The sequence below is a fragment of the Euprymna scolopes genome, chromosome 42 (genome assembly GCF_053919585.1).
Source record: "Euprymna scolopes isolate OS-2025 chromosome 42, ASM5391958v1, whole genome shotgun sequence".
Lineage (NCBI taxonomy): Eukaryota > Metazoa > Mollusca > Cephalopoda > Sepiida > Sepiolidae > Euprymna > Euprymna scolopes.
This window is the reverse complement of record NC_136523.1, coordinates 34,794,368-34,815,293: the sequence shown is the minus strand read 5'-3', so window position 1 is coordinate 34,815,293 and position 20,926 is coordinate 34,794,368. Positions and strand designations below refer to the sequence as shown.

The window sequence follows — 20,926 nt, the reverse complement described above, 5'->3', positions numbered from 1 at the left end:
GGACTTGAAGCTACCATGTTGTATTCAACTGGGAAGCAGGACAGCAGAACAGTGTTCCACAGGCAGGCAGTTCTGGGAAGAAGCTTTGTTCATGGAATCTGCGTTTAGATTCAGGCACAGATAGAAAGGGGTGGGGATCGTTTATAGTAGTTGTAGCTAGTTGCGTTTTTTGTGAAAGTTTGACAAGGGGGAACCATAGATTGGAGTTCAGTCTTTGGATTTATTATTTTTGGATATATTACTATTTTCGACAATTAAGTAAATTCTTTTGTTGCTTTTTGCATAAAACCACATATTTAAAAATTCAATGCGGCGCCTTAAGAAGCACCATTGTTTTTAATGCCTAAACTCCAACCTTGTGTCTAGCTTTGCCATTGTAAGAAGTAAAGTTTTTTTTCCACATATGGAAAACTTTCTGCTTTTAATGGTTGCTCAAAAATAAACGCAATAAACTTTGCTAAGGTGTTAACATATGCTGCCTTTTAGAAAAGGTTGTTCATGCTGACAATTTAATGTAATAATAAACATTGAAAAAATTAGTAAAAATAAGTAAGATCATGAATGTTGGCTCTTTGGGGAAGCAAGTAAGTAGGAACAGCACAGTCATTCATCAAAGTGTAGAATAGTTAACAGTCAAGAAATTGTAAACAATGACAAAAATCAACAAATACTTTATACCAAATGCAACAAAATTCAAGTATCTTTTATGCGTGTTTAAATTGTGTTTGCATTCTTTTAACTGTCTTTACAACAAACAACTGATTGCTTGTCGCTTAAACGTTTGCGACTTCATTCTTGAAAAATTATATAAAAAAATCTATGACTACCACTAACTCTAAATTTGAGAGTGCAACTCGAACTTAGGGTTATTAGTAGAATAAATCATTTATTTATAACTCTTCAGGAATTAAGCCTTCCAACCTATTAAACGGTAAGCTTCCATTTGTTTATTTTTTATTCAGTGTGTAAAAACCATTTTGAACAATATATTTTGAAATTAGAAACAAACTTAGTTTTAGCATGTTAAAAGTAGGCAAGTCGGTAGATAATTAAATTCTACTGCGTTTGGTATAATTTTTTTTTTTTTCGTTTTTTGCAGTTGTTGCTTTTTTTTTTTTTTTTACAATTTTCGACTGTTAACTTTTCCACACTTCTACTAAATGATTAAATACTTTTAAATTAAGAGGAGTGTTTATATCGTATTTTAAGCTATAGAGACAGGTATGCTCCCTCCTCTAAAATATGCGTGCATAAATCGATTTTATAGCGAGTTTTATGAATCGTTAACCGAAAAAAATAGTAAAAAAAAAAAAAAAAAATAGTGCGGGTGCGTAGGTATCAAATATCTCCAGATGTTTTAGAAAAAAAAACAAAAAACACTAGATCAAAATTTTAACCGCTAGATTTCAAACGAAATCTTCAAATCTAGCGGGAAAACCGCTAAATTGGCAACACTGGACGCATGTCTCAAAAAGCTAAAGAGTTCAACCGGAAGTTGGTTTCGAAAACGCAACCGGAAGTTGTGGAAATGAAACTCACATGATCAACAAAAATGGCCGCCGCCTTAAATGTCCCATAAATGGCCGTGCCAAAATAATGTAAATATAAGCGAATTCATTTGCTGGACACGAACTCGTGTCCTCTCGGAGAAAACAAACAAAAACAAATAAACTAAAACAAGAACTAACCGGACAATTTTTTTTTTTTTGAGGAAATTAAATAAAAATGGAAGACGAAAATAAAAATAATATGGAGAAAGATAAGGTAAGGCGAAAAAAAAAATGTCACATGCTCCAGAGATTGTTTATGTCCAAAAAAAAAAACAAACTTGTTTATTTGTTCAAACGAAATTTGATCTAGCGCCTGACAAAAAAAAAGGGGGGCGTTTATTTATTTATGCAGAATACGGACCGTGCTATATAAAAAAAATTGGATTTTCAAGTTAAATTCAATATTTACGGTATCATTTGTATATTAAATTGTTAAATGGAAGTATACAGAATAGTTAACAAAGCTCCCTTCCCATGTTAAGAACGGTTTTCTAAATAACGTTATTTCAGCACGGAGCCTATTCCGGAGAAGTACCGAAAGTAATTAAAAGTCAGTGCGTATGCAGAGAAATTACTATACTATCATTTTTATTTTTTGTATATAACGTGTGAATTTTGAAATTTTGCGATATCTTGTTTATTTATTTATTTGTTAGGTGAAAGTACAGAATAGTTACAAAATGTCCTCCCCTCCCTATGTTAAGAATGGTTTTCTAAATAATAATGTTATTATTTCAGTACAGTCCGTATTCTGCCTAAAACTTTAGTATGGCGGTCCGTCTGCTTGAAAAGTAAAAGTGAAACTCAATCGTATTTACGGACCGTGCTGAAATAATAACGAAGCTATTCTTAACATGGGGAAGGCGTTTTGTAATTAATCTGTACTTTCACCTAACTAAATTGTTAACAAAACAAAACATACCGTAAAAAAATACCGTAAAAAATTGAATTTAACAAGTATTTCTCGCGTTATTTACTATTCAGCGAATATTTAGAGAAATGAAAAATCGCAAGTCCAGAGTCCAATTAAAATTTTTTGAAAAGAACAGAAAAAAAATCACGGGACGAAAATTTCATATTCCAAAACTCTGATAAACTGATAAAGTAATTTTATTTTTAACTAAGACAAAGTTTTGATCCGCCATGTTTAATAAAGGGATACAACCTATTTCGAACTATCAAAATCAGCGTTGTAATGGCTACGATTTACTGTTAAATTTGCTAAAAATCTTTAAAAAATGGGAGTAAATTTTTACTTGTTTCCGTCTTAACGTTTTCCTTTACAATTACGACTTTAGTGGTTTTCGTGTATGCTGAAAACGAATATCACATTCAAATTTATGCAAATAAGTAGTTTTTCAGATATTAAGCAATGTACTTATGTTAAAATTGGTGGCTATTGTTGCAAGCGGCAAAAATATGCGCTTGCGTGTACAACAATGGCCACCACTTATTGCTTAATATCCAGAAAACTACCTACTTGCAGAAAATTTAAATGCGGTATTCGTTTTCAGTGTACCCGAACACCACTAAAAATCGTAATTTCGTAGAAAAATGTAAAGGTGGCTGTAAAAATATCTTGTATACCAAAAGATATTTTGGTACTTATGCACTTTTGTTACCGTGCTGTATTATTTAGAAAGCAATTCTTAACATTGGGAGGGGAGGGTGTTTTCTAACTATCCTCTACTTTCACCTACCAATTTTATAAAAGATCTCGTAAAACTTTAATTTAAATTGAAAATATTATTTAAAAAAAAAAAAAAAAAAAAAAAAAAAAAAAAAAAGGTAAATTTTTAGATTAGGTCCACCCACCTCCACGATTTTCTTTTAAATAACGACTTTTAAAGGTTTTCGACCATGCTGAATACGGAAATCGCATTGAAATTTTGCAGAAATAAGTAGTTATCGAGACATAAAAAGTTGTATTATGCATTGTATTCTTTGGCTGCCATCTTTTTTACGCGCTTGCGCGCGCCATAAACAAATCTACGTGCTAATCTAAAAAAATACAATAAAAAAAAAAAAAGATAGCGCGGTAACAAAAGTGCATATGCACCATAATATTTTTTTAGTTCCACAAAAATAAATAAAAATAAGTTGAAAAAAAAAAAAGTAACTTTCAAATTGTAAATTCTTTCGGACATTTCCGCGACTGAAATTCATCACAAATACTATTAACTTCCTGGCTAAAATCAAGCTCAAGTGTTTGTTTACATTTACGTCAGCTGATATTTGCACGCAACGATGAATGCCCTGGAAAAGTCACTTCTGATTCATTGTTTACCAGTTTTAAAATATTCTGCTTTGTTCGCATATTGTAAAATGGAGGTTTGTTTTACAATCCACAGATATGCGAAAAAGTTGTAAAAAAAATCAAATCTATAACAAATAAATGTTACTAAAGGCAAGATAAGTTAATTTTCTACCTAGCTGGATATGTTTTTAGTGTTTTTATTTAATGTGAAATGTTTATTCGGCTAAAAAACGAGTAATGTAAACCCTTACACGAGCACAATGATAAATGACCGTAATGTATTTATTATGCGGCCATTTTTTTTTTCTTGTGCTCGTGCACCGGTTACATTACTTATTTTTCGAGACGAATAAACATTTCATATTCGGATCCACTTCGGTAGAAAAGTAACTTATATCGCCTTTGGCAACATTTATTTGTTATATAGTTGATATTTTTTTTATCCCTCTTTCGCATCTCCGTGGATTGTAAAACAACCCCTTAAAAAGTGGTAAACGTTAATCAGAAGTGACTTTTCCAGGGCATTTATCGCCGACCGCAATTATCAGCTGACATAAATGTAAACAAACACAGACGGAACTTAATTTTAATTTAACTTCATTTGATCGAATGCGGTTTTGGATCGTTTAAACGTTTTTTTTTTTTTATACAACAGGGGCGCGTGCGAAAATCCTTGTTTCCCTTTTCGATGTGCGCGTGCACTTGCACTAATAATTTTCGGTGCTTATGCACTTAGGGTATCGCGCTATTTTTTTAATAGTATTTTCAGGTTAAATTCAAGCTTTACGATATCTTTTATTACTATTATTAAAGTGTTAGATGAAAGTACAGAATAATTACAAAACACCTTCCTCCTCCCCATGTTAAGAATGGCTTTCAAAATGATAACGTTATTACTTCAGCAGCAGTAGCACGGTAACATAATTTTTTTGTTTAATAGTTTTTCACTTTAAACAAGGCATGCTGCCACTCTGAAATAAGAGACCATTGTGACTAGGGGCATCCTAAGTAGGGAGTTGTGCACCATGCAAGATGTTTGTTCTCATTACATTTAATAAAGGTGCAAGTCCAGAGTTCAACTTTTTTTTTTTTTAAGGCAGATGTGCTGGTGCTTTGCTCAAGTACCAACTAATTAAAAAGTTGGGGCTTGTTAAGATAGTCGACAGATGGATTTAAAAAAAAAACATATATCGTTTTAAGCCATAAACAAATAGTACTTACTTGAAAATAGTAATATATCCAAAAATTACGAAAATTCACCGAGTAAAACAACTGCCGTTGTGAGTTTAATAAATAAATATCTATATCGCTATCGGCTAAAACAAACGTCGGCCATTACTGTTGCGAAAAGGGAGATAAGTATGTCCCATATATTCGCAATCTTCAATGTGTTCACATCTAGGGAAAATTGCAATTTCTCCCAATTTTCCGTAAAAATTACTTTTAACTATAATTTTCTATTCGATGAATTTTCGTAATTTTTGGATGTAGTACTGTTTTCGACATGGCAATTAAGAACTTACTACTTAAGTACTGTTTTTGCTTAAAAAGACATTCAAAAAATCAAACAGTTAAAAGAAAAAAAAAACGGGGTTGTATTACTATACACATAGATTCGAAAAAATTGTCAAAAAACAAATATATAACAAATAAATGTTATCAAAGGCAATATAAGTTACTTTTCTACCAAACTGGATATGTTTTTTGTGTTTTTATTCAATGTAACATGTTTATTCAGCTCGAAAAACATGCAGTGTTTACCGATGTATTGGAAAATTCAAAATGGCGCCCGACACCCTCTTTAACATGGTAAGTTTGGGAAAAGGTGTTATAAATAATAAACTAGACAAAATACTATTAGAAAACACCGAATATATGTCAACTTATGTCACGGTAACATATAATGAGCGAATTTCTAACAGTATTTTGTCTAGTTTATTATTTATAACACTTTTTCACAAACTTACCGTGTTAAAGAGGGAGTGAGGCGAGGCGCCATCTTGAATTTTCCAATACATCGGTAAACACTGTATGTTTTTCGAGCTGAATAAACATGTTAAATTGAATAAAAAACACGAAAACTATATCCAGTTAGGTAGAAAAGTAACTTATCTTGCCTTTGATAACATTTATTTGTTATATATTTGTTTTTTTTTGACAACCTTTTTGAATCTATGTGTACAGTAATACAAACCCAAGAAAACAAACCACTTGATAAATTGACCATGATTTTTAGAATATGAAATTTTCGTTCCGTGACGGGTAGATACATCATTCAGATTTTTTTGTTTATTTTTTGGTCAATATGTGCTAGCTAGACTGCTAGAGTACCTACTAACGACTTACCTTTAAAAAAATTGATTTTAGTGTCTGTTTTGAACGATTATTACATTTAAAATTGTTGCTGACAAGACCTTTATTATTCAATGCATTCTCTGATGGTTTTCAGTGGTCGCCATGTTTGTTTTCGCGCACGCATTCAATTTCTGCACTAAACTGCTTGTCGGCAACAATTTTAAATGTGATATTCATTCAAAACAGACCCGAATACCCCCTAAAAAGAAACTTTTTAAAAGTAAATCTTTAGTTGTGACTTTAGCACACATTGACGAAAAATCTGTTATGGGAGGAAAATTTCATATTCCAAAAATTACGTAAATTAATCAAGTAGTTTTTTTTTAATGAAAAAAGGAGATACTAGTGCAATTGATCCGTGCTGAAATAATGTTATTTAGAAAGCCATTCTTAACATTGGAAGGAGAGGGTGCTTTGTACCTATTCTGTATTTTAACTTTACAATTTAATAAAAACAGATATAAAACTTTACTTAAACTTGAAAATACTATTTAAAAAATAGCGTAGATCAATAAGTTCACTTGCACCAAAAGGGGGAACGCTGTTTTGACCTGCCATGTTTAATAAAGGGAGACAACTCGATCCAAACTACCGAGATCAAAATCAGTCTTCTAATTTACTATTAAAATTGCTAAAAATCATTTTCTCATTCTCTTAAAAAATACCTACTTGATCAATTTACGTGATTTTTGGAATATGATATTTTCCTTCTTTGACGGGTACGTATGTACATCATAAAATTTTTTATACATGTTTTTTAATTAGGTTGAACTTTGAACTTGCACCCATTTACATTTCTGATGTCATATTCCAAAAATTACGTAAATTGATCAGGTAGTTTTTTTAAATTTTTTTTTTTTTGACTAAAAAAATCGGTACTTATATATTTTTGGTACTGCGCTGAAATAATAACGTTATTATTTCGAAGTCCTTTCTTAATATGGGGAGAGGAGGGTGTTTTGTATCTATTTTGTGCTTACACCGTACAATTTAATAATAAAAAAAGATATTGTGAAACTTTAATTTAACCTGAACAAGTGAAGCATGCATGGTCCCCCGTGAGTGCATAGCGAACAAGGTATAAAAAAAATAACTAAGTTCAGCATTGCCTTCCCCCCCATTTAATCCCAAAAGTCCTCAGGGGACGTCAAATCCTGGTGAAAATGAACAAACGATGCAGTTCTATGTAAATTTGAGTTCTGCGCCATGCAAAAAAAGAAATGACTAAGGCCTTCATTTAACCTCAAAAGTCCCCAAGGCCTTAACATATTTAAATTTGAGTTCAGCACCATGCAAAACTGCTAAATAGATATACACAGAAAATTTTGGACAAATATGGTAAAATAGTCCCAAAAATGGAGCATTTTTATTAGCCCTAGAAGAGCCCCTTGGGCACACCCAAGAGTTATCGCGAAGTATAGACAAACAAAATTATATAGAAATCAGTTACAACATTTCAGAAAGTGTTATAAAAAAACCAAGGGTGTCAATTTTTTTTTAATAAGCACAAAAGTGTCAATTTTAGCCATTTTAATCCGAAAGGCACCCCAATGGGGGGGGGGCAACCAAAGTTTTCCCGTTTTTCTGTTACTTTTTTACTCATATCATGTTTAATGTTTGTGCAAAATTTCACAAAATTCCCAGGCGTAGTTATTGAGAAAAGTGCGGACAAACGAACAGATGAACAGACAAGGGTGAATTTACAGGTCCACCCTCCTTTTGTCGGGGAACCAAAAAATTCATATAATAAAAGTCCGGTTGTTTCTATAATTACTGGAATGATGTAAATCTTCCTAAAATTCCAGTTTCTTTTTATGTCATACATAAGATATTGGTATTTTGTTATCTTTTCTTCTCAGCTTTTTTTAAACCCAGCATCATTGGGGGACACTAACTTCGACTAAGGTTTCTCTCTTGTTTTAATCATCATTTTGTTTTTACTGGGGATGGAGCATTCTACCGGATACCAGACATTCATCTACTATTTCAGTCACTCCAACCGAGAGATCTTTTTAAGATTCTAATCATTCCTTTGAGTGCAATTGTTTTGTGTTTCTCTTTCACTTGGTTCACTGGGTATATCCGACAGAGTTTTTGAAATTCTTTTTCATGAGTCTGGTTACTCCTATAGTTACTAGATTGATGGTGATCTTCCTAAGATTCCAGTTTCTTTTCATGTCGTACATAAGACCTTGGGATTTTGTTATCTTTTCCCTCTCAGCTTTGCTTAACCTCTCATGACTGGGGACACTAAATTTTACTTGTTTTAATTATTGTTTTTGTTGGGGATGGGCCATTCTACCGGATGCCAGACATTCACATGCTATTTCAGTCACTCGGAGATCTTTTTATTTCTTATTTGAAACTAGTTGTTTTTAGAAAAAAATTGTTTTTATGCTTGCCCTGCCTGTAACACAGACACACGGACGGTGGGGGGGGGTGTAGTGTGATCCCCACGTTGGAAAATCCGTCTTGATTTCAACTTTTTTTTTTGTTGTTTGTACCTATCCTGTCAAAAGGGCAAGTTGGAGGAGGTCATGCCTGGGTGAACGCTTCCCTTGTCTGCACATGTGTTTTTCATACATACTGAATAGCAGTCCTACCACCAGTTTGCATTGGAATGACACAAATATTTATTAAGGCGTTAAATTCACTAATGGAGATGATGAAATATTATATTCGGAGAAATGAATACCCAACGACAGTTGATAGAGACATTGAATCTCTACGGTTCCAGATGGATATTGTCTGAAGATAGCGGTTTCAATCCTACCCAAAGCGTACCAGAGGTTTACTTGGCGAAAACGTGGTGAGACGACAACAACTACGGATGGCAGTGATTGCCGAGAATGCAGTTAGGAGATTCGAAGTTCCTATCCGTCGTGGTTACAACCTGACGAAGGCCAGAGGAATAGTTGGCCGAAACATCGTGAAAAACAACAACCAACAAAGATGAAAACAACAACTAATAAAAGATGAGAATAATAGTCCGAAATAAAAAATAAATTAATATAAATGGAAGAGAGTTCCACAAGTGTGCAGTTCTAAGAAAGAAACTTTGTTCATGGAATCTACGTTTAGGTTTAGGCACAGATAAAGAGTGGAGAAAATTTTGCCAGGGAGGGACCATAGATTCAAGTTCAGATGAGCACTTGCAATGAAAATAATGATAAAGCAGAGACAGGCTCGCAACGTCTCTTGTATGAGAAAGAGGTTACAGGGAAGAGAAAAGGGTATCCCCCACTAGGCTATGAAGTCTATTTTGAACTCTGTCAAGGCAGGATAAGTTCTTTCTAGCAGCTCTTGCCCAGATGCGGCAACAATACTCCATCCTTAGACGTACTTGGCTCTTACATAGGTAGAGAATTGCATCAGCAGTGTGATATCTCCTGGATCGGGAGGTGGGAGGGGCTCATTATAAAAAAATACCCTGAACATTCTGCAGCAAAATTCCACTGTTTCATTATACAGGCTCTTCAATACCACAAGATTATCTGGTGCTTCGGCAGAATATGGACTGTGCTATTTTTTTTTAGATAAAATTTTCAAGTTACGTTCGATTTTTACGGTATCTTTTATTTATTAAATTGTCAGGTGAAAGTATAGAATGATTAATAAACGCCCTCCCCTCCCCATATTAAGAATGGGTTTCTAAATGCTATTTCAGCATTGGCTGTATTCTGCTCAAGTACCAATTTTCTATTTTGATAGCTTCTTTCCATTGACCACTGGTCTTGGATATGACCTTAAACTATATCCGAAGGTGAGGGCCCCAGCTTGCAGGCCTTAGGGAGTATGGAGCCACCCTTTAATTGGCATTGCTCCCAGGTCCACTCTGACCCAGAGTGGTAGTACCTGTTAGGGTCCCAACTATGAGTTAAATAGAATACGACTTAAAAAACAAATATACTATATTAAAAAATCGTTCTTCAAAATCACCAGATTCGGCATTAAATAACCTGAAAAGGGTTGATATGCCGTAAAACAAAACAACCAACCATTGACCACTTGCCATTGGAATTCCCTCCCTGTTTCCCAGACCATTCCAACATGATGTTAACAAACATCTTGCTGCATGACTTCCCATCAATATCTCCATCTCATCCATCCATAAATCTGACCCTTATCACAGTAGCCATTATGCTTCAGTGGCAATATGCCTTATTTAGGGTGAACAGAAGTTTTTGAAAAATATTTGTTATAGTCCAGATTGTCTGATGGGACGATGGTTACAAACAAAATATGGTCCCTGCTAATTAATGGTTATCTTCCTCTCAGATAAGGTGTGAGCCCCCTCACATTTCCCCATGTTAAGAATGGCTTTCTTATCCACTTAACCATGTGTAATTATCCAAACAAATGAACAACAGAAACGGGAAGTTAAAAAGATGAAACAATTTTGACTGTATTTACAATTTTATGTAAAGTTGTGGAGAGAAGGATACATATAAAAAAATAAATAAATAAAAATAAAACCAGGTTACTAAGACCCTCCTAGCCCTTTTCTACGAGTAGACTGCATATTTTTTTTTTTTTTGTTTAGAACTGGAAATAAGTTGGCCAACCTTTAAGTAAGAGTGGAAATTAAGTTGGAGCAAAATAAATAGGAACAGAATTAAAAAAGAAATGATTTAAGGAGGCAAAAAATAGAAGTGGAAAGTTGGCCTTGTGAAAATCTCTTCACACTTTGAAAAATTGATTTATTTACGAAAATTATAGAAAAGTTATAAATAAATTGGGCACAAGGCTATTCAAAAGTTAGGGGAGAGGGTCTATAGTCATCCTTGTCACTATAGTTTTTTTTCTTCGCGGTGAAGTTGGTCAGGATCCTTATTCCATACTTTGTCCTCCAAAAACGTAATCCATTATTGCCGCAGAGTCACATTTAAAGATAATTTTCTTTTACAATTAAATTCTAGTTAGCAGCACTGATAATTATTTGTTTTCAGTTTCAAAAACGTTCTACATGGTGAAAATATTGGAAATTTCTCAATGTTAGTCTGGTTTTAATGCAGGAGATTACAACATTGTCCCTTGAACTCGAATCATTGAGGCGAAAGCGCAAAAAAAAAAAAAAAAAGTGATGAAGTAACTAAAAAGTGAATAAGGTCAAATATCAATTCCGCAGTGAATTTTGTTTTTGTTTAGTTTCAGTAGTCACATCACACTCAAATTCTAAATGAATGCTTTTGTTTTCTCAAATTCTAAATTAATTTATTTTAATTTTAATTTAAGTGTAATGCAAGTGAATTCACGATATCGTTGCGTTGTAATCTTTGTGTAAAAATAAATGTTGAGTTGAAAGTATTAATAAATAAAGGTCATAGTTAAATTTCATGGTTAGAGTCGTTAAAACCAGAAGTAAAATCCGGTTAGTCTCGCAGATTGCGTCTTACACTAACGAAAAAAAGCAAAAAGAAAATAAAAGTAATCGCGTTTTTTTTTTTTTTTTTTTAAATTTTTATTTCTATTTTATTATGGAAAAAACAGAAAGCATAAATCAGGGAAAAAAGATTTAAAAAAAAAAAAAAAAAAAAAAAAAAAGAAACGGCATAAGAAGTAACCTTGTACGATTCCAAACTGGTGTGTTTCATTGTAGTGTTCCTTGTGAACACATCCACTGCGGTGTAAATGGGAAGAGGGGAAAGGAGGAATCTAATAGAGAGAAAAGATGTTGCAACTTCCATTGAATCTAAGCGATTTTGGCAGTGGACTCTCACCAGAAAAAATATAGGAATGTACTATTGTCGAGGAACTGTAGAGGTAATAGGCCTATAGCAAACTTCAGGGTTCTACGGACAAATTTATATTTAGTTGACTTTTGACAACTAAATATTTTCGTTTACTAGCCATATAGAAAAGTTACTAGCCAAACCCACGTGATTATTGGAATATGACATCTTCGTTCTGTGACGAGTATGTACATCATAAAGATTTTAAATAAGTGTAATTCTAAATATACAACAAATTTTATGTTGATATTTGAACGTATAAACATTCTAATTTCTTCAGATGTTTTTTTTTAAACAGCCTTCGTTTAAAAAAAAAAAAAGTACATTGTTCTATTAAACTTTTATTATTTAAATAATTGGGTTTGTATTACTGTACACATAGATTCGAAAAAGTTGTCAAAAAAACAAATATATAACAAATAAATGTTATCAAAGGCAAGATAAGTTACTTTTCTACCTAACTGGATATATTTTTTGTGTTTTTATTCAATGTAACATGTTTATTCAGCTCGAAAAACATGCAGTGTTTACCGATGTATTGGAAAATTTAAAATGGCGCCCGACTCTCTCTCGGAGAGGGTAAGCTTGGGAAAAGGTATTATAAGTAATAAACTAGACAAAATACTGTTAGAAATTCGCTCAATATATGTTACCGTGACATAAGTTGACATATATTCGGTTGTTTTTTAATAGTATTTTGTCTAGTTTATTATTTATAACACCTTTTCCCACACTTACCGTGTTAAAGTGACAGTCGGGCGCCATCTTGAATTTTCCAATACATCGGTAAACACTATATGTTTTTCGAGCTGAATAAACATGTTACATTGAATAAAAACACAAAAAATATATCCAGTTTGGTAGAAAAGTAACTTATCTTGCCTTTGATAACATTTATTTGTTATATATTTGTTTTTTGACAACTTTTTTGAATCTATGTGTACAGTTAAACAAACCCAAATAATTTAACTTTGTTCGTTTTATTACAAAAAAAAAAGTTGAAAAGATATTTTTCACTCAGTAGTGAGCTTTGGAAGATTATCAGACAATCACCAAAAGAGAAGTCTTTCATTATTTCTAGTCGCCACTTTGAAAAATCACTCACAAATGCGACTGTTTTACTCGCAATGTAGAGCCCTGTACAGTCTGTATGCATTATATTTGCATGTAATGTCATGATTTTTAATCCTATTAAGGTCAAAGTTGGAGGGGAAAAAATGAGTTCGTTTTATTTATATAGAAGACTAGCATTTCAGCCCGGCGTTGCCCGGGTGTTTGGAGGTGTATGTTGAGAAAAAAAAAAAGAAAAAGAAAAAGCGGTCAATTTTTTTAAACTTTGACCCCTATTATGTCCCCTTAACATTTATTGTTTTGGACTCAAATCAAGTTATTAAGTTATATCCATGTCCAAGGAACCTATATCTAAAATTTCAAGTGTTTAGACCCACAATTGGCGGAGGAGTTTGGTAGAATTCTCAAAGGTCAAATCGTTGAACTTTGACCCCTTGCTCGGGTGTTTGGAGGTGTATGCTGTGCAAAAAAAGCAAAAAAACAAAAAAAATGGTTAATTTTTTAAAACTTTGACCCCTATTATGACCCCTTAAAATTTATTGTTTCGGGCTCAAATCACTTTATTAAGTTAGATCCATGTTCAAGGAACCTATATCTAAAATTTCAAGTGTCTAGACCAAAAATTGTCGGAGGAGTTTGGTAGAGTTCTTAAAGGTCAAATCGTTGAAATTTGACCCCTTAACAGCCAAATTTCTGGCTGAGACCCGTCACATCGATTTTCCCAAATCTCAGTACCCGGTATTTCAAATTTCGAGTCTATAGACTAAAAATTGACAGAGTTATTGCATAGGGAAATGTACACAGACAGACAGACAGACAGACACGTTCACTTTTATAGATATATAGATAGATATAAAATGTTTGCTTTACATATTAATTAAAACAAAACAAAGAAAAATGTTAAAAAAATTAATTTAATTCAATAAATTTCCCAGTAATTAATGCTTTTGGTCATGTTAATTCGTTAATCATCGGATTTCTCTTATTCGTTTTGGTTTTTGATGTATTTTTTTAACCGTAACCCCCACGTTGTCGATTACACATTTTTTTTATTTTTTTTTTTTTAAAATTAATTTTTAATCCCTGACGGGTCGTTTGTCTCCCACAAAAAGTGACACAAAGTAGTGTAACCAACAGGACATAGATGAGTAGACGCACCTTCCAATGAGCAAACGGGAGCAGGGTAGGCGAGTGAAGGTGTAGGCGATTACCAAACAGTAGAACCACCGGTCTTGACACGAGGGGCTTGATGATCTTCGGATTACCAATTCACCTTCTGGCTCTTAAGAATGCACTGCTGGTTACACTATGAAATAAGTCAGAGAGTTGCAACCTTGGTTGAAATGAGTATCCCTAATAATGGAGGTCTGAACAGGGCTGAAAAGAAGAAACGGACCAAATATCAAGGTCTCATGTATGATATGAAAAGAAACTGGAATCTTAGGCAGATATCAATCATACCAGTTATCATAGGTGCTACAGGGCTTATGAAGAAGAACCTGAAGTCTTACCTAACTAATATTCTTGGTGAACCAAGTGCAAAAGAGATCCAGACAATTGCACTTAAGGGAACGAGGAGGATACTAAAAAGAGCTCTCAGTTGGTTTCAATAAAAAGCAGGGCAATGTTGGCAGTTGGTTTGGCTGCCCCATACCCAGCGTTACAATCTTCAAAGAAAGAAAATTAAAAAAAAACAAAACAAAACCAATAGAGACGGTTGTAAGTGAACGTGATCAACATACAAGATATAAGTACAATACTATCTGCATATAAAAAGTGTTTCTGAAAAATCAGTAAAATTCTGGATTGTCTCCCATTTGTAATATAGTTTTTGTTGTAGACACATCCACTCTCCATTATAGGATGATAGTTTTTTTTTGTTTTTTTTTTGTTTTGTTTTTTAAATTTTCAAAAAACATTAACCAAGAAAACAATGTTATCTAATCTTTTATATATATATTTTGTTTTCTGCATAAATAACGAGAAAATATGACTTAGATAGATAAAAGTTCAATTTTCTATCTTGGATTGTTTCAAGTCGGTGTTGCCCGGAAGTCATTTTTCTTGGATTTTATTTTATTTATTTTTTTTTTTACTCTTATTCACCCCAAGCAAGAAATATGACTGCTTGAATATAAAGGGCTACTATTTGGGATTATGCCTACAGGGGCACTATCTAGAGAGTTAAGTAGCAAGATGTCTGATTGCATTATATTTAAACTTCTATTAATATGATACACGAAAGAACCGTGGAATTTTTTTTTAGTAATTTAAGATTTTGTTTAATACCCACTTTTTAAAAAAATATACTTTTAAAAAGTTTTAGCATGACTTTTTTCTATACTAGCAAACCGTCCGGCTTTGCCCGTTCATAGAATACGATACGCAGGGCTCTACAGACAAACTTATCATTAGTTGACCTTTGATAACTAAATATTTTCATTAACTAGCTAAATAGAAAAGTTACTAGCCAAACCCATATGATTTTTAGAATATGACATGTTCGTTCTGTGATGAGTATGTACATCATAAAGATTTTTCTCTCTTTTTTTTAAATAAGTGTAATTTCTAAATATACAACAAATTTTATGTTGATGCTTGAACGTATAAACATTCTAATTTCTTCAAATGTTTTTTTAAACAGCCTTCGTTAAAAAAAAAAGAAGTATATTGTTCTATTAAACTTTTGCATTTATTTCATTGGGTATATTTGCGAGATAGTTTTTGAAATTCTTCTTCATGTGTTCTGTTGCTACTATAAATACTGACATGTAGATCTTCCTTAGATTCCAGTTTCTTTTCATGCCGTACACGAGTCATGTTGTACTCAGATCTCTTTAAGCCAACATTATTTTCGTTTTATGTGCGAGCGTGTATTCGATGGCTTTTAGAAATTCACTTCCAATCTATGGTTTTCCCTGGTCAAACTTTTATGAAAAACACTTGGAAAAATGGTGGGATTCTTCTATCGATCCAGTAGACATCTACCTGCTGATGCAATTCTCGACCTCTGGTCTTTAATAAGTGGTGATGCGTATGTAAAAAAATGTAGCCGACATCAGCCTCAATCACCACCTCGATATAGATCCAGAACTTGGAGCATGCCTTTCTCACAAACGCTGGCAGGAGCTCGGCGAATACTCAGTAGATGGTGGCAATCAGGCTGGCTTTGGTGTTGTAGGAGGTCATGCTGGTGATATTCTCGATGTATGACCAATAGACGTAGTCTAGTGGGTTTAGGGTGGGGGGGGGAGAGGAGCAGTGAGAAAAGTTGTAGTATCCTTCTGAAGCCAAGCCTGGTTCTCTTTGGACTTGTGGGCCGGTGCCAAGTCTTGCTGCCACGCTCAGGTTGTGCAAACAGCCACCTGATGCACCAGGGGATCACCACACTGCCTCGATATGAGTTTGAACCTGGAACTATGCCTTTTTCATAAGCGCCAACAGGAGATTGGCGAATACTCGGCGGATGGCTGCAATCAGGCTGGTTTTGGTGTTGTGAGAGGCCATGTTGGTGATGTTCTCGACATATGACCAAATGAAGTAGTCGAACGGGTTCAGGTCAGGGGAGGAGCAGAGCTAGTAAGAGAAGGGTACAAAGTCGTAGCACTCCAAACCTGGGTCTCTTTTGACTTGTGGGCAGGCGCCGAGTCCTGCTGGCACACCCAGGATCTGCCAGCGGGCACCTGATTGCACCAGGAATCATTGCACTCTTCAGCTCATCCAGGTACACTTTGGTGTTGACTTTCAAGCCAACTTTGAAGATGTGAGGTTGCACGATGTGGCCCTCACTTGAAACCATACCAAAGACCATAACCATGGCCGGAAACTTTGTTGAGCCGTGCCCTCAAACGTTGAACTGTCTGGATTTGCATTTTGATGGCGCTGGCAATGGTCCTGTTGGCATAACTTATATTGATAGAGAGCATGAGTTATACAGCGGCACATCTCCGATCTCACTCGTTGAACATTGTGTCACTTTCAGACATGATAGAAGGCTCCTATCGCTCTTGGGATTTGTACACAACTGGCCAACAAGTAGATAGTCTGAAACAAAAAGCAAAAACCGGTTTTCCTCAAATGGAAATGGAATCATGTCGTCTTTTCTAGGGTAACAATTTTATTGTTCCACCCTGTATTTATATAATAATGATGCACTAGTAGCTGCATCAGTTGATAAATTAAGTTGCTGACTTGCTGTTAAGAACTCTGGTAATGTTTCTAGGATAGAAAATCCAGCCAAAAGAAACTCCATAAAAGCCAACCACTGCAGCATTTGAAGAAAATGGAATTTCGATAAATACAAAGATTTCTGTATATTTTCTCATTAACCAAAGAACTATATCCATTATTTTTGCATTTTTTTCCAGTCTGTTCCGGATGCCAAGGAGATTTATCTCTTGATGAAAAAAGAATACCGGATATCAAGGAACATCAGAGCATCTTGGTATTTCAAGCACTTGAATACAGTAATGAGTTTTGTCCCTCCAACGTCGCTTGTATGTTGTTTTTCTGTTTTTTTTTCACTTAAAATATTGAAAAATAATTTTTTTTATCATGCTTTTGTTTTTTAACTGAGCACATTTGGTGATTAGCCTGGGGAAAGTGAAATTTATATAGTTTTATAAATTAATAGTTTACAAAATTATAATTTAAAAATTCAACTAATTTTAATTATTTGATGAACAAATCATTTAAATTATTTAAAATGTGCGAATTTGAATTTTTTTTCCCGGTTTTAAAGTTTTATTTTTCCAATTTTTATTTTTCAATTTTAATTTTTAAGAAAAAAAATTGACATTTTATTTTCTCCAACTTTTTTTTATTTCTTCCAAATTTTTTTTCTCCCACTTTTTTTTCTTTTCTCCAATTTTTTTTCTTTTCTCCAATATTTTTCCTATTTTTTATTTTTCTATTTAATTTTACTAATTTAATTTTCTTGTTTTTATAATTATTTTACTAGTTTCGAATTTTCATATGTTTTTATTAATAAATTTTATTTTCATTTTAAATAATAATAAAAACATTTTGACTCCTTGAAATTTTCAGAGTGACTTATCCGAGGAAGAACTCATTGTTTTGTCTGTTATTCCTGAAGAAGATCAAGTCGCTTTCCAACCTGGCCAGCTCTACTATTTCCGACTGACCACACAGACAAAAGTGATCTTCATGTCAACACAATACAGAATTGCATTCGCCCTGGACTTAAGCCCTTCTCTGTCCTCATTGGTAAGTGACCAGAAAAACCCTTTCCATTTTCGTATTCTTTGAATTCTTTCAACTACTGTTTGCACTCATCTATTATATAAAAGCGAAAATGTATGTGTGCGTGTGTGCATTTTTTTTTGTATGTCCGGCAAAGGCTGGGGGGGGGTCCGGGGGGGCACTATTTCTTACAACTTTTTATGTACTCGCTAGATTGTAATATCTCCGATTTATGAAATGAGGTCGTCTGTAGCTTCTATTTGAGTGACTTTTATTTTATAAAATTCACGCCATCCCGCATGTTTGTCTTTTTAATATGAATAAAGTGAAACTAATTGAAACGAAGTTGGCTTTCCCGCCGGGGGCGTCCAGGAAGCAATTAACTTCAATCAATGCGAGGAAAACCCCTCATATCAGAGAATTGCTATTCATTTGGACACCCACCTTTTTGTAGGGAGCTTGTTTTCTCCAGCATGTTGGGGAAACAAACAAATACACAGAAACTGGCTTGCAGCCAAAGTTAAGTGCGGGATTTCATTCCCCTATGGCATGATATTTGACCTCATTAAATTCACGCACCTGTCACTTAGCTTTTTAATCGTTTAATTTCAACCATTTTCATTTCCACTGCCCTCGTCATGGTAAGTTATCAAGCTATCACTTTCTTTTCCGCTTTGACCTCAAGGCTTTGGGTTCAAGCCTATTTACCTTCCTGGTCCTGGATATGACCTAAAACTATATCCACGGGCCTTGGGGAGTGTGGAGCCACCCTTTAATTGCCATTGCTCCCAGGTCCACTCTGAACCGGAGTGGTAGTACCTGTTAGGGTCCCAACTATGGGTTAAATAGAATCCGACTTAAAAAACAAATATACTCCATTAAAAATCATTTCTCAAAATAACTAGATTTGGCATTAAATAACCTGAAAAGGGTTGATATGCCGTAAAAAAAAAACAACCAACCAACCAACCTACCTTCCCAAACTTCTTTTTCCTACACACACACACACACAGACAAACACCTGAACAATGCCGGGCACCTCCGAGCAGTTGTCCGAATAATACGAATTATCAAAACAATTGTTGACTGTTTTACTCGCAATTTAGAGCTATGATATATTTCAATTCATGCAGATTTTGTATTAATTATTATAGAGCCAATTCTATATTGATTATTATATTGTACCCAATATATACTAATGATTTTTCGATTTTGACACTTCAGAATAATAGTTTGAATAATACCGTTGTAATATTTTTGGTATTATGGGAGGGTACGATTACAGAAAATTGGAAGGTTCTGTTTATAAACAGGGGCGATAGGAACTGGCCAATCAAACGGGAAGATGCTCTGCTAACAACCAATCAGAAACCGGAATCACTTTATAAAACATACTGGATATTTTAGAATTCTGCACATACTTTTTGTTCTTCACACGAGAATGGAATTTTGGTCTTCAGAACTTTTACAGATTCCATCCATCCATAGCCTTGAGACCCCAGAGAGGCACAGGCCATCCACAACTTTGTAGATGCTTTTATAGCGAGGAGTTTTTTTTTTTTTCAGAGTGAGGATGCTGGCCCAACGCCCAACCTTTCCAAAAGGTACATACAACACCTAATCTTCCCAAATAGTCACCCACCTGGTACTCGCCAGGCTCAACGTTGCTTAACTTTGATGATCTGGTGAGAACCGGTGTGTCAATGTAATTGTGCCGCACACTTCTACAGGTTGGCTATCCAATAAAAACAGTTCTTTGTTAGCTTTTAGAATCCAAGACTTCTTCTACAGATTGGTTATCCATTTGACAACTTTATTCAACATTAAATAAACCATAGATGGTCGATGTCATAACAGCAAACAAAACCAATGGGGGAAGAGGTGGCTGGTCACTTTTAATGCATCCAAAACCAAGCTGCTATCTTTACATCATCAACGTTCTGATCCCCATCTGGCATCAATTGAAATGGATGGCTCTCGTCTTGGGGAGGCTCCATGTTTTGATAAGCTTCTGGGTTTGACCTTTACTTTACTCCTGATCTGAAATGGAACACGTACATCAGGTCTATTGCCAAGGATCACATCTGGGCAGGAGCTGCTAAAAACAGCCTATCCTGCCTTGACAGAGTACAAAATAGACTTCGTGGTTTAGTAGGGGATGCCCTTTTCTCTTCCCTGCAACCTCTCTCCCACAGAAGAAACGTTGCAAGCCTGTCTTTGTTTTATCGTTATTTTCATGGCAGGTGCTCGTCTGAGCTCCAATCCCTCGTCCCCCCTCACCAATCTTTCACGAGAAACACCCGTCTGGCTGAAACTACTGTCAATAATTTTCCCCACTCTTTATCTGTGCCTAAATCCAAACGTAGATTCCATGAGCAAAGCTTCTTAGAACTGCATGCCAATAAGTGGTGACCCCCATGTTAAAAAAAAAAACCCTTTTTCTTTGCTTAATTTTCAATTGAAATGTGTTTTAACAACTAAATCTTTATTCATCATGTCTATATTATTGCAGGCAGTTGCAACACACAGTTGATTTTGGTGTGAACACCTTCAGCCTTAATAGCAGGGAATCAGAACTAACTTTGTTGTGAAGGCGTATGCCACAAATTCATCGAACCATAGCCATGTGATTTCTCAGAAAGATGGGGCTTGTTGTAACCCAGCATCCACTTTTAACATAACCATATCATTGTAGCCGTTGAAAACTTGGGTGCTTCCTCATTATAATAGAAAAGTTCAAGTAAAACCAATCATCTCTA

At 34.4% G+C, this 20,926-nt stretch overlaps 1 protein-coding gene across 1 annotated transcript in view; it reads left to right on the top strand.

Moving 5' to 3' along the window:
* The first annotated feature begins 1,511 nt into the window (after positions 1–1,511).
* LOC145267011 (KICSTOR complex protein SZT2-like) overlaps positions 1,512–20,926 on the top strand; it is a 423,147-nt gene continuing 403,732 nt past the window's right edge. The window contains exons 1-3 of the mRNA XM_080122911.1: positions 1,512–1,764; positions 17,333–17,461; positions 18,012–18,191. Coding sequence (XP_079979037.1) covers positions 1,726–1,764; positions 17,333–17,461; positions 18,012–18,191 — 348 coding nt within the window. The 5' untranslated portion in view covers positions 1,512–1,725. The remainder of the gene's footprint in view (positions 1,765–17,332; positions 17,462–18,011; positions 18,192–20,926) is intronic.